At 39.4% G+C, this 14,418-nt stretch overlaps 1 protein-coding gene across 2 annotated transcripts in view; it reads left to right on the top strand.

Annotated features, from left to right (window-relative positions):
• The window catches only part of ADAMTS18 (ADAM metallopeptidase with thrombospondin type 1 motif 18), a 152,722-nt gene that overhangs the window by 96,189 nt on the left and 42,115 nt on the right, over nucleotides 1–14,418 (top strand). For both annotated transcript variants that reach the window (XM_021672612.2, XM_012437523.2), the window contains 2 exons: nucleotides 2,047–2,195; nucleotides 11,247–11,419. In XM_021672612.2, the coding sequence (XP_021528287.2) occupies nucleotides 2,047–2,195; nucleotides 11,247–11,419 (322 nt within the window). The remainder of the gene's footprint in view (nucleotides 1–2,046; nucleotides 2,196–11,246; nucleotides 11,420–14,418) is intronic.

Below are 14,418 nucleotides of genomic sequence, written 5' to 3'. Positions count from 1 at the left end.
AGTGTTAATAAAAGTGTTGTGCCCATGATAATACAAAACAATGACTTAGTGGAATAATTGGAAATATAAATACTGCTTAAGTCACTTTTACTTTGGAAGCATCAAAATTTAGAACTTGTGTCTTGAGGATTAATGGATTCTTTTTTTTTTTAATTGAAAAAGCAGCCAGGTGTGGTGGCTCTCGCCTGTAATCCCAACACTTTGGGAGGCTGAGGCGGGCAGATCATGAAGTTAGGAGTTCGAGACTAGCCTGACCACTATGGTGAAACCCCATCTCGACTAAAAATACAAAAATTAGCCGGGCATAGTGGCACGTGCCTATAATCCTAGCTACTCAGGAAGCTGAGGCAGGAGAATAGCTTCAATCCAGGAGGCGAAGGTTGCAGTGAGCCGAGATCGCACCACTGCACTCCAGCCTGGGCAGCAGAGTGAGACTCTGTCTAAAAAGAAAAGAAAAGAAAAAGCAACAGCATATGCTTGCATAGTTATTTGAGTAGCTGTATTTGGGTAGTTTGTGTCACTCTGAGCAAGTTAGCTAGTGTTTCTTTGCTAAATTTCTCTTACTGAGAAAAATAGTTTTTAACTCAGTGCTTTGCAAGGATTAGATGAGATACTGAATGTGAAGCTCTCTGCACCATTTTTGGCACATAGAAGCAACTTAATAACCTGTGGCTGCTGCTGCTGTTATTGTTATTGGCCATTGTAATTTTGTCTCAGCCACTGAGCTCAGTGCAGTAGAGTCCCTGTGATTCCTGGTAGAAAAGATGCATGCTTATGGTAGACAAAATCCTCAAATGACCGATTGCTTTCCCCAGAAAGTTCTCAGTAGTGTTAAATGATTTCACGCAAACTCTGAAATGGCAATTAATCCAGGGGAAAGAAAAATTAAAAACAGAAGAATTAATCAGCACATGGCAAGAATGTGAAGAAAGGAAGCAATATCTTAACCTAGACAAAGTGCACTAGCAACCAAGCCACACAATAAACAGTCCTGAAGCCAAATGTATCACAGGGGAAAAGTGAAGATTTGAAAGTCAAACAACCTTCCCATAATTCTGTAACCAAACCCCTGACTCCTCAGCAAAACCTGGCATGGTCCAAACCCCAACCCTTTGGATGTAATTGCAGAGGCTTTTAGAAAAGAGCAGTTATGCTAAGTCATGCAGAACTTGCTCATAATAAAAGCACTGCAGGGGTGAGGGGTGGGGGTGGGGTGGGCAACAACAACGGAAAACAAAACAAAAATAAAAGAAACACTACCAGAGGTTAATGCAACGCCCAGGGAGAGATGACCAGCAAAGCCTGGAATTTGTTACAAAGGAGAACTAAAATGGAAAGGTTGATACAGAAAATAGCTCTCCGTCTAGCTTGTACAGATCATGGGCAAATGAAAGGCCCTGAGCTAATTTATCAAAGACACTGAAAGAGCTCAGAGTCATCAGAGCATCTAAAGTGGGAACCTTTTATGTGGATAAAAGGAAAAAGGATGCTGTATGAAGAGAACAGTCTGTACAGACTGAGTTGTTCAGTTTCATAAGAAATGCTCTATAGTGATGGGTTTGGAATAAACAAAAATATAACGTACATGTAATTGTATCTGTTTTTATGATAAAACATTCAGAATGATAAATTGTGTTAATATCTTCACTGTTCTTGAATGAGTGATCCCAATTGTTCTTTAAGTAGCTTTGTCTCTAAGTGGCAAGGGAGGCTTCCTTGTAACTTTATACAGCCTCCCTTGGCTGCCAGGTAGAATCTTATCTGAACATCTCACCTCCACAGCTCACAAAGCGTATCATACTCAGCCTGTTGGTGAGCGATGCCACTTTTCTCTAGATGTCAGCCTCTCAAAATGCATGTGGTCAATGCAGAGTAGTTGAGTGTTTTTAGAGCACAGCAAAGAAAGGAATCTATCAAGCTATCAGGCATTTTCCTTTTTTCCCTACGGACCTGTTTTTCCTGTTACTGTGCAGGTGTTGGCAGCTCCCTCCCTGTGCTTTCCCAGGTGGTCTCTGACAGGAACCATCTAACACGTTCTTTTCACAGTGGTGTCGGCAAGGCCAGTGTGTAAAGTTCGGGGAGCTTGGACCCCGGCCCATCCATGGCCAGTGGTCCGCCTGGTCGAAGTGGTCGGAATGTTCCCGGACGTGTGGTGGAGGAGTCAAGTACCAGGAGAGACACTGCAATAACCCCAAGTAAGGCTCCAGCAGAAAGTTAGTCTCTGCAAGGCATTAACCTTCAGCCTGTAACACACCAGTTCTTCTTGTCCATACTTTAATAAGGTTATTTTATTTTTAAGTATTATGGGTACATAATGGTTATACTTATTTATGGGGTGCATGTGATGTGTTGATACAGGCATACAATGTGGAATTATCAAATCAGCATAAGGAGGTAACCATCACTCCAAACCTTTATTGTTTCTGTATTAAAAAACATTCCAATATCATATCTTTATTAGGTACATTCCACTCTTTTAGTTATTTTAAGATATACAATAAATTATTGTTAACTGTAGTCACCCTATATTTGTGCTACTGAACACTAGATATTATTCATTAAATCTAACTACATTTCCAGCTAACTATATTTTTGTACCTGTTAACCATTCCAGTATTACCATTCTCCATCCCCACTACCCTTCCCAGCTCTGTCATTCCACTCTCTAGCTCTGTGAGTTCAATTTCTTTCTTTTTTGTTTTTTTGTTTTTTTGGAGATGGAGTTTCGCTCTTTCACCAGGCTGGAGTGCAGTGGCGGGATCTTGGCTCGTTGCAATCTCCAACTACCTGGTTCAAGCGATTCTCCTGTCTCAGCCTCCCAAGTAGCTGGGATTACAGGCATGCGCCACCACACCCAGCTAATTTTTGTATTTTTAGTAGAAATGGGGTTCCACCATCTTGGCCAGGATGGTCTCGATCTTCTGAGCTTGTGATCTGCCCGCCTCAGCCTCCCAAAGTGCTGGCATTACAGGCATGAGCCACCGCGCCTGGCCCTCTTTTTTGTTTTTAGTTCCCACATGGGAGAAGATGAGATATTTGTCTTTCTTTCTGGGTCTTGCTTATTTCACTTAATGGAATGTCTTCCAGTTTCATTCATTGTGTTGCAAATGACAGGATTTCATTTTTATAATGGCTGAATAGTACGAAATGGGATGAATAGTATTAAGTAGGATTAAATACTATCATAATAGGCTGAATATTATTAGGATAATACTATTGTACTGTATAATAGTATATTGTATATAATAATATTAATATACGGTATATATAATACTATATATTATCTATAGTATATATAGTATAGATTATAGCATATATAACACTATATATAAAATAGAGTATTAGTATATAGTATCTATACTATACTATCGAGTAGCATTAATAGGATGAATGGATAAAGAAAGCATGGCACACTATTCAATTATGTTTATTTGCCACAGTTTCTTTATTTATCCACTGAGGGACTCTTAGGTTGCTTCCTTGTCTTGGCTGTTGTGAATAATGCTGCCGTGAACGTGGGAATGCAGACATCTCTGCACACTGATTTCCTTTCTTTTGGGATTGCCGCATCATATGATAGTCCCACTTTTAGTTTTTTGAGGAACCGCTATACTGTTCTCCATAGTGTCTGTACTAATTTACTTTCCCACCAACAGAATACACTGGTTTTTTTTTCTTTTTTTAAAATTTACCTTAAGTTCCAAGATACATGTGCAGAATGTGCAGGTTTGTTACATAGGTATACATGTGCCATGGTGGTTTGCTGTACCTGTGAACCCATCATCGAAGCTTTAACCTGTGCATCCATTAGGCATTTGTCCTAATGCTCTCCCTCCCCTTGCTCCCCGCCAACCCCCAATAGGCCCCACCGTGTGAGAAAACACTGTTTTTCAATGCCATTTTCTTCCCCCCAGTTAGTAACAATCAACCAGAGCTTTACTGTTTACACATAAAGGCCATGTGCCCCGAGGGACGGTATGGTAGGCAGAAATGAAAACAGGCAGAGGACTCATTCTGTATGGGACTGTGATGATCCGGTAAGACCCTGAGCTACTTTGTTCATCCAGTCTAGGCTTCCACAGCCATATAATTAAATTCTTGTGATATCGTAGAAGAGAAAAGTTTGGCCGGCAAACCTCGTGTGTGTCTCTCAAACTGGTGAACTGCAGAAAGTATGCTGATTTTTGCCTTGCAGGAACGTACATCAACACGTGTTGACAGATCTGCCTGACTTTTAAAGAGAAACCAGAAATACGGAAAAATGCTGCATGTGAAACTTCCCAATTTTAAAAATATTGACAGCAAATTCAATTTTCTTTAAAGACAGAAAAACCCACTGTGACAACTAGTCAATTCAGCTGTGGATTGAAATTGGCTTGTGGTCACCTGTGGGTACTCTTTGGTCTGGTGATACTGGAGTCTGAACTGCAGTTTGTGCTCTGTGAACGTGAAGGTGGTTTTATGTTACTTTTATATGCACTAACTCCCACACAAAACACGTGTGAAATGTGTATTTTCCAATTGGCAGGATGATGCAGAAAGAGTCCAGGTTTTGGCCATAGATAGAAAGACTCTAAACCCTGTCTCTGCCACTTCTTAACTCTGTGGCTTTGTAAAAGTCATTTGACTTGGGCTTATGTATAATAAAATGTAGACGATAACCCTGGAAGTTTGGATGGGGATTAGAAATTACATCTGTAGGATGCCTGACAGACTGGGGAACATTCAGTGGGCATTCAACAAAAGGTTCTGGGATCTGTGTGCTTTTCATCATCTTCATCCCAAGCTCACCAGGAGGATGGGATCATGGAGGGTCAGCCCACAGAAGCAGGGTTGGAGAGACAGAGTCTTTACTTACAAAACTGTCCTTTGAAGAATGTGATGGAGTGAGAAAAATGTGATGGAACCTTGGAATACACTAGATTTAATTCACAACACAATTTAAGCTGGTAGCATCGTGTGGAGGATGAGAACAGAGTCTCTGAAGCTTGACAGCCATTTTTGCATCCTGACCCTAACACTTCCTATCTATGACCACAGACAATTTAGTCTTCCTGCTCCAGAGTCCTCATTTATAAAAACGGGATAAAAATAGTACTTATATCAACTGAGTTCATGTTTGTAAAGTGCCTTAGAAAAGGGTCTGGCATGTCATAAGCATTGCATAACTATTTGGTAAATGGAGAATTAAATAATGACATTAGAGCAAAAGGAAATTTTTTAGAAGTTGAATGGAACTTCATCTGAGTCAGCAGTCTGAGCTAGATAAAAAGTCTATTTTGTTCGTAAAACAAAGCAGAGTTGGGAGACGCTTTGACCATCGTATGTTAGGTGCTTTTTGGAATATCACAGGCTAAAATAGAGCTTTTCAATTTCAGCACTATTCACATGGCTGGAAAATTCTTTGTTGTGGAGGTTTGTCCTGTACGTGGTAAGATGTTTAGCAGCACCCCTGGCCTTGACCGACTAGTGCCCCCCACCCAGCAAGCTGTGACAACCAAAAATGTCTCCATACATTGCCAAATGTCCTATATGGGGCAAAATCATCTCTGACTGAGACCCACAACGTAATCAGACCCAGTGACTGAATATAATGGTAAGGAGGCTGGTGAGCATTTGCTACTTACACCAGGTGATTATTTTAATAACACTATTAAAACAATGATATTGTCTTACCTCCTGGTATAAAGCAGAAGGGTATTTTTTACCCTCCTGATACTTTCAATGCAGCCATGTCTTAAGTTGAATTGTTAAAATCATCATATTACTTTACATTTTTGAAGCATAGTTCATGGATCTGGTTTTCGTACATCACAACATTTTACAATCTCAATATTTTCCCAAGAAAGAAATAGATTACCTAATTCAATAGCTCTGCTGGGAAAGTGCGTGAATGACGCCCCTGAGATTTAAATTAAAACCTCTCTCATATCTGTAGGATTGAGAGCTCTCATTATAATAGGGCATTGTTCATGGAAATATCATATTGTAATTTAGAGATGCCTAATAAAAGAATTAATCACTAAAGTATTTTCATTCAGTGCAGTGTTATGGTAAACAAGATTAAAGATTAATCAGGATACTGTTTATGCATGAAGCCAAAAATTAAACAAGTAGATGATAGGCTATGCCAAGACAATTGAATTAATTGTTCTCTCTCTGTTCCTATTTCACTCTGTTGCAGTAGTGCTGTTTTTTTTCTCCCTGTTTCAAGTGATGAATTTCCTTCTTGCTTCAGTTTAAGCATTTGGTTCTATTTACATCACTCAACGTAGCCATTTTCATTGTCTCATCTGAGAAGCAGTGTGAGGTTTCTGTTTCATGTAAAAACGTTTTTTGCAGAACAAATTTTATTTCATAAAAAATGATTTTTGACTGATTCATAGATTTATCAATTTTTTTAGTTCTGAAAGAGTAGAAGGCTATCCAGCTCTGGAATGGGCAATGCCAGGCATGCGGGGCCATCCTTTGTCCCATGTCAGTGGTAGACTATTTTAACTGATGGAAGGCCTGTTTTTTTTTTTTTTTTACTGAGGTCTTCTATGCCTCAGAGACCTTCCCAATACCCTTCTTTAGGCATTTGCTCCCAATCAGGTTACAACTGACACATGAGTTGAAACCTGCTGCCTAATCCAGTTATTTTACAGATGAGTAACGGGGGTGCGGGGGCAGAGGCCCCATTCACATTAGCAACTCTTGCTCAAGGCCCCACACTGGCAATGGCAGAGTCAGATTAAGATCCTATAGTCTTAATCCTTTGACATTTTTCATTTTTTCTGGTTCCTTGTTGTAAATGATCACCCAGTAAGGGAGCCTAGTGAAATTCCTATAAACTCTCCAAGAAAATTATTAGTGATGTGCTAAGGTATTCTAGAACTTTCCTAAAACAAGAGTCTATTTGAGAAAGAAGAATTGTCTGATAACTCTAAGGCAATTTAGCACATGAAGTGAGGAGGAACATCATGGCCCCAGAAGAATAATTGAATCTACTTGGTGGTATATTTTCCAACCAGTAATTTTGAGGCTCAGCTGGTTATCAGAATCACCAGGTGTGTTTTTAAAAATACTGATTTCTGGATCTTCAATATCATATATTCTTATTGTGAAAGTGGGTGGCGGGCCCTGGGAATCTGTGTGTGTGTGTGTGTGTGTGTGTGTGTGTGTGTGTGTGTGTGTGTAGAGAGAGTTTAACAGAGCTCTCCAAGTGATTTTAATACTCATCCAAGCAAGTACCATTGTAACTATTTGTAGTCAGGACTTGATAAATTGTGCAGAAAGAAGTGCAGGTATGCTCTTTATAGTAGTCCAAGGACAAACTAATGTGCCTAGGTTTTTGTTTTCTATTTCTGTATTTCTTTTTAATCTTAAAGAACTTCTTACACCAGGACATATCAGGATAGAATTTTCTGTTAAGTTAGACTAACACTCATGTTTAAAGCTGCAGAAAAATGTTGCCTGTGTTTTAATGGAAAAGCCCAAATGCTTGCCACCAGTTAGTTTTCGTCACTTTGACCTTATCCCATAATTAAAAATGAATTGTATTAGTATATGAAAGTCAGATCACATAATACTCAGCACAGGGTGGCACTCAATGCAAAAGTATACCGCATTTAAAGATAGTTATAATTTATTTATTGTAACTCTGCCCTGGATACTGCCCTAAATTCTTTACATTTTATCTGTAATTTTACATTTACTGTAATTCTTTACAGTTAATCGTCACAACTGTTCCTATTTTGCAAATCAGGAGGTTAAATAAAATCACCTAAAGTTAAGCTGGGAGGAGGCAGAGAATACTGTATTGTAATCAGGATCTAACCAGGTTTGGTGGATCATGCCTTGAATTCGAGCAGTTTGGGGGGCCAAGGCAGGAGGATTACTTGAGGCCAGGAGTTTAAGACCAGCCTGGGAAAGACAGAAAGACCCTCATCTCTATAAAAATTTTGAAAACTTGCCAGACGTGGTAGCACATGCCTGTAGTCCTAACTACTTAGAGACTGAGGCAGGAGGTTTGCTTGAGTTCGGGAATTTGAGGCTGCAGTGAGCCATGATTGTGCCACTTCACTCCACCCTGGGTGACAGAGCAGAATTCTGCCACAAAATTAAAAAAAAAAAAAAAAATCACAATCTGCCTTGTCGTAAAAGGCCAGCTCCCTAAACATGGCACCTTACTGACTGTTCCTCTTTCTTACCACACGTGGACCCATTGGCCTAAGGACTCAGTTAAATGCAGGCATAGTTAAGTAGGAAAGAATCCTGGACTGAGTCCACAGGCCTGAGCTTGAGCTCCTCTCCGTTTCTTTCTAGCTGTTATGTGACCCTCATTCAACAAGTTTTGTAAACTCTGTCAGCTGGGTTTCACTTCATCTATAAAAGAAGGACATGGCTATATGAATTTGGTGGTCTTTTCCACGTTACAAGTTCCATAAACCGATAAAGTAACACCTTGCAGTCCTCTTTCACTTCATGAACCATATATAGTCCAAATGAGGGTTATTCATGAAATCTCAGAAAGTCTTAAACTGGGAAATTAGTTTTAAATATGCCCTGTAAAGATGACCAGGAATATTGAGGCCATGACATAGCATTTTAAGATTTTTCTAAGTGCTTTTTAGGTAATCATTTAAGAAGTCTTCAGGGATTTGATTTATCACAATGGCTGCTGAATGTTTAAGTAGTTGCTCCAGAATGTTTTGAAATAGCATAAAAATATCATTCTGGCAGTGTGACATTTCCCGTTTCTGTTGAATCCATTTTAGCATGCAGTTATAGGAGGACTGGATAAAGTATGCTGAAGCAATTCCAGGGGTGTTTTAGAGCATACTTGTGCTTCCTAAAGAGACAAGGAATTTTAATCACATGAATTTATTAAGCTGGAACCGCCTTTTATGTTATATGTTCGCATCAGATTTTTATACAAGATGATCCATAGTTGAGTTTTGGCCTTCAGAGAAAAGTCTAAAATGGGAAGAATGACAAGAAGCCCTGGCTTTGTGCACAGAGTAAGCTGGATACAGTGTTATGGGTAATTTTCAATGTGGTGCTACTATTTTTTCCTTTCTTTTGCTTTCTGGTTTTTGTAGATGAGAATCTGCCTACCAAGATCTTTAAGAGCTTGCCTTTACATCATAATTATTTATGTTCTAATGGAATTCCCTGCTCTAGAAATCCATTTCCCATTGTGCTTGGCAGGAAAGGAGTAGGCCACCTGCAAAGCTGAAAAGCGATTATGCTGATGAAAACAAGAGAATGTTTTCCCTCTGGGTTTAGAATCATCCAGAAGAAACACACAACAGTCATATTATAATCAAAATATCATCTCAATGACTGACAGCTGGATTGAGGAGAGCAGCAAATGGTGCTTTCTGTTCCTTCTCCCCACTGTGCTGACATTCTGTGTAATAGCAGGTGCATGGCAAAGTGTAGGAAGATAATGAGTGTGTTAGGAAATGGGAGGAAGCTGGAGCGGTAGCTTAGGTCCACGTTTGAAGAGCCTTTGGTGCCAGAAGATAGGGTATGTGTATGTAGCACACAAGCACACATAGACAGTAATAAGAACATTTAGGTGTATTTACAGATTTCCCTAACACAGGAGCTAATATGATGAGTGGCAAGAATGTCCCTTCAGTTAGAATATAGTCTCCAATTTCATCCAGGTTGCTGTGAATGCCATTATTACATTACTTTTTATGGCTGAGTAATATTTCATCGTCTACATATACCACATTTTCTTTATTTGTTGATTGGTGGGCATTTAGGGTATTTCCATATTTTTGTAATTGCAAATTGTGCTGCTGTAAATTCAGGAATGGAAAACCAAACAATGCATGTTCTCACTGATATGTGGGACCTAAGCTATGAGGACACAGAGGCATAAGAATGAAACATTGGACTTTGGGACTCAAGGGAAAGGGTAGGGGGTGGCAACAGATAAAAGACTACACGTCGGGTACAGGGTACAATGATTGGGTGATGGGTGTACCAAAATCTCAAAAATCACTACGAAAGAAGTTGTATAATCAAACAGACTATTGAAATAAAAAAAATAAAAATAAAAAAAATTGTTCTACCATAAAGACACATGCACGTGTATGTTCATTGTAGCACTATTCGTGATAGCAAAGGCATGGAATCAACCTAAATGCCCATCAACAATAGACTGGATAAAGAAATGTGATACATACACACCATGGCATACTATGCAGACATACAATAGAGTGAGATCCTGTCCTTTGCTGTCGGATGGAGCTGGAGGTCATTCTTCTAAGCCAACTAAGGCAGGAACAGAAAACCAAATGTCACATGGTCTTCCTTATAAGTGGGTAAATACAGACACAAAGAAGAAAGCAACAGACATTGGGGCCAACTTGAGGGTGGAGAATTGGAGGAGGGAGAGGATTGAAAAACTACTTGTCAGGTATTATGCTTATTACCCGGGCGATGAAATAGTATGTATGCCAAACCCCTGTGAGATGCACTTTACCTGTATAACCTTCACATGCACCCCTGAACGTAAAATGAGTTTACAGAATTTTTAAAAATTGAAAAACAAAAGAATATCCTTTCAGGCTGGGTGCAGTGGTTCCCACCTGTAATCCCCACACTTGGGGAGCCTGAGGCGGGTGGATCACTTCAGCCCAAAAGTTTGAGACTGGCCTGGACAACATGGCGAAACCACATCTCAACAAAAAGTACAAACGTTAGCCAGGTGTCCCAGCCTTGGGAGGCTGAGGTAGGAGGCTAACCTGAGGTGGAGAGGTGGAGGCAGCAGTGAGCTGAGATCATGCCACTGCATTCCAGCCTGGGCAACACAGTGAGACCCTGTCTCAATAATAATAATAATGATGATGATGAAAAGTAAAAAAAAAAAAAAAAAAATCATCTGTCTTTAAGGAAATTGACAGAATTTAAAAATTGGATCAGGGATGGCAGATAAGTTTGATTTAGCATGCCAGTTTTAATGAGTGAGCAGAGGTAAAGAAAGGAACTAGAAAGAAATTCCCTGATTGATTAGTTATGTCTAGCCTAGATGCAAGAAGGAAGGTGGTAAGTTATGCTATGGACTTACCACTTACACTTATGCTAAGGAAGGTGTATGCTATGTACTTTCATTCCTGTAATCAACTGTATGCATTTGCTTACACTGTGGCGATGCTCATCTGGACTGCCCGTCTTTATATTATTGCATGTGATTAATAGTGAGCCCTTTGATTGCTAACATTAAAGTTTGTCGATTTCATTTCTAGGCCTCAGTATGGTGGCAAATTCTGTCCGGGTTCTGGCCGTATTTATCAGCTGTGCAACATTAACCCCTGCGATGAAAACAGCTTGGATTTTCGGGCTCAGCAGTGCGCAGAATATAACAGCAAACCTTTCCGTGGATGGTTCTACCAGTGGAAACCCTATACGAAAGTGGAAGGTAATTTGGTCTCTGACACTCAAATAAGTCTCTATGTGGATAATAATGTGATTGAACAACACAGAAGAAATTGCTGCCTGTATCAAAGAGTTTCAATGTTTACCTTTCATTCCCCAGACTCATCCTGGCCCAGTGTTTCATTCCATGGGTTTTGTTTATTTTTCCACCTTTTTTCCCCCCATAAGATACCTCTTGTCTCCCATATCTGTAAACCTAAGGTTTCATGTGATTGGAATGTACTTATGTTTCTCAACTTACCTTTGACATTTTGGCAATTGAGTCTCCTAGGGATCTTAATTGAAATTGATATGAACTGTCCAGACCAAAAACTCATGAAACCATATATACCCCATAGAGATACCATACACAGTAACTGACATATCAGTTGATTACAAGCATGGGGAGGCCTGTTTGTAGACTGTGTGCATGCATGCAGACACACACACACACACACACACACACACAGAGCTATGAATAAAAATTATACTAGGTTGTTAGCACTTACTATACTTAAAGTTATGGCTTGTATTTTACTTTTTAAATTATTATGTCTATTTTGACTAAATAATAAACATTAATTTTAGTTACAGCAGAAGAGTTTAACGTAGTTGCTATTACCAGTGTAAAATAAGTTGTCACCATTGTAGTTGTTTCATTACTTCCATCCATTCAATTTATCAAAACTTATTCATGCTGTCTTGAAACAGGATTATATTTGAATCCAAACTGCCTATGTGTAGAATGGGAAGGAACTAAGTTTAATGACAGTTCATGGGCTGTTCTGTGCCAAAGCTCAAAATGAACCTCTATTATCAGTGATCATAAAGGAAGCTAATATAATTAGAGGCATCATTATAACAAGCAGAGCCTCCAAATCAAAAGAGGGTTGTGGAGCTTTGCTCAATATCAGCCCAGCCATTTCAGAAGCACTCATGTGGTTTTGGGTCATGACTGTTTGTCCAGAAAGCACACATACAGGCAGACATCACAATTCCAAAAGCTGTGTCTTAGGAGGAAGTAATGAGGGACCTGTAGATGTTTACTGTGCATAAGAAAGAACTATTCAAAGAGCTCTTGAATGTGAAGGACGTTTGATTTATTTTAAATTGCTTTAGAGAACAGAATTAATTCAAGAGCTGAGAACATTCTAGCCATATGATCTCCTCAGAGAGACCTTCCTTGACAGCTTATTAGAATATTGTTCCTTCACGTTGTTCTCTGAACCCTTTACTCTGTTTTATTTTTCATAGCTCTTCTCATTGAATGAATGTATTTTTATCTAGTCATTTATTTGTTATCTTCCCCCTACACTAGAATTTAGGTTCCACAGGGACTAAGCTTTTGTGTCTCTTGAGCTTGCTTATGTCTCCAGCATCTAAGAACAGCACTTGTTGTATATTTATGTAATAGTTATAGCTTTTGAAATGAATGAATAAGTAAATCAATATTAACTGTCCAAAATGAAAATATATTGCCTCTGTAAGTAGTAAGCTCTCCATCGCTAGAGGCATTCTACCAGGAACTGAGTGGTTACATAGCAAGGATGCTGCATCGCTTCCAATTCCATTGTTGGAAGATTTTCTTTCTCTTGGTTTTATATTCCTGCAATCTCATGTTTCCTGTCTGTGGTTCTTTCTCTGTGACTCTGTTGTCCCTCCTTTAACTTCCTCTTCTATTCTTTGCTTTGGCTTCATGGATATTCCTTGGCCTTTACCATATTACATCTTTCATTCAAATATAGTGCTTATGAAATTGGTTCTGATACCACCTTTAAATACGTTTTGTGGGGAAGATTTAAGGAGAAAGTTAAACAAATACATTTTGTAATTCAGAAAATGCTTGCTGGTTTCAAAGTTCTTTCACTAATTTTATTGCAGTGTTCACTGAGTGGGGAGCATGCAGTGTCATTCATTCATCCAACAGTTGTTGACTGAGCTCTTTTCGTGTAGGAGACACTTTGCTAGATGCGTAGGAGAATGCATTGAATAAAACGTAGACTCCCAGCCTTAGGATGTTACCCCTCAGCGGAGGGAAACAGAAAAGTTAAGGCCTTGTAGTCCCTCCTTGTCTCCTTTTGACACTTACATTAGGGGACGTCGACCATGACTTGAAAGTCTTCTGACGTTTCTACAGTTTAGAAAGATCAAGGGAAGACTTTCTTTATAAATGTGGACAATCTCTATGCTACAGGAGTGAGTTTTTTCCATTCTTTCCTTCTGTGTTTCTAATGGACTCATAAACTCACCCAGAAATCTGTGCTTAAAAAAAAAAAAAGAGCTAGGCCGGGCACGGTGGCTCACGCCTATAATCCCAGCACTTTGGGAGGCCAAGGTGGGTGGCTCACGAGGTCAAGAGATCGAGACCATCCTGGTCAACATAGTGAAACCCCGTCTCTACTAAAAATACAAAAATTAGCGGCATGGTGGTGCGCGCTTGTAGTTCCAGCTACTCGGGAAGCTGAGGCAGAATTGCTTGAACCCAGGAGGTGGAGGTTGCAGTGAGCTGAGATCGCGCCATTGCACTCCATCCTGGGCAACAAGAGCGAAACTCCGTCTCAAAAAAAAAAAAAAAAAAAAAAAAAAAAGCTTTCTAAAACTTGTTAATTCCTGGAAATGATAGAGAAAAGAAGAGGCACATATGTCAGCCAACTCCCCAATCTCATGTGCAAAAATTAGGAGGCATTAAATAGAATTGCTATTAAAAAAAAAAAAGATAGATGGGAAAGAAACTTTTAACCCACCCACACATCATCTGCATATTTGGACTGTAATAATTCAACTTATTTCATGTTTGAGTTTTGACTTCATCTTTTACTGAGAGGTTTTATAAAGCACAACTATTTGCAAATTGTTTACACATTTGTAAACTGTTGTTAGGGATATCACTCAATATCGCCCACATAAGGTCTCATGTGAGAACCGTCATCTGGAATTCCTGGCCAAGAAGAGCTCTTTCTATTTGAGAAATTGGCATGGTAACTCCTTTCTGATAACAAGGGT

The sequence above is a fragment of the Aotus nancymaae genome, unplaced genomic scaffold (genome assembly GCF_030222135.1).
Source record: "Aotus nancymaae isolate 86718 unplaced genomic scaffold, 86718_ANA_hifiasm-v0.15.2.pri h1tg000030l, whole genome shotgun sequence".
Classification (NCBI taxonomy): domain Eukaryota; kingdom Metazoa; phylum Chordata; class Mammalia; order Primates; family Aotidae; genus Aotus; species Aotus nancymaae.
Note: the sequence above shows the minus strand (reverse complement) of the source record. Positions and strands in the feature narration are given on the sequence as shown.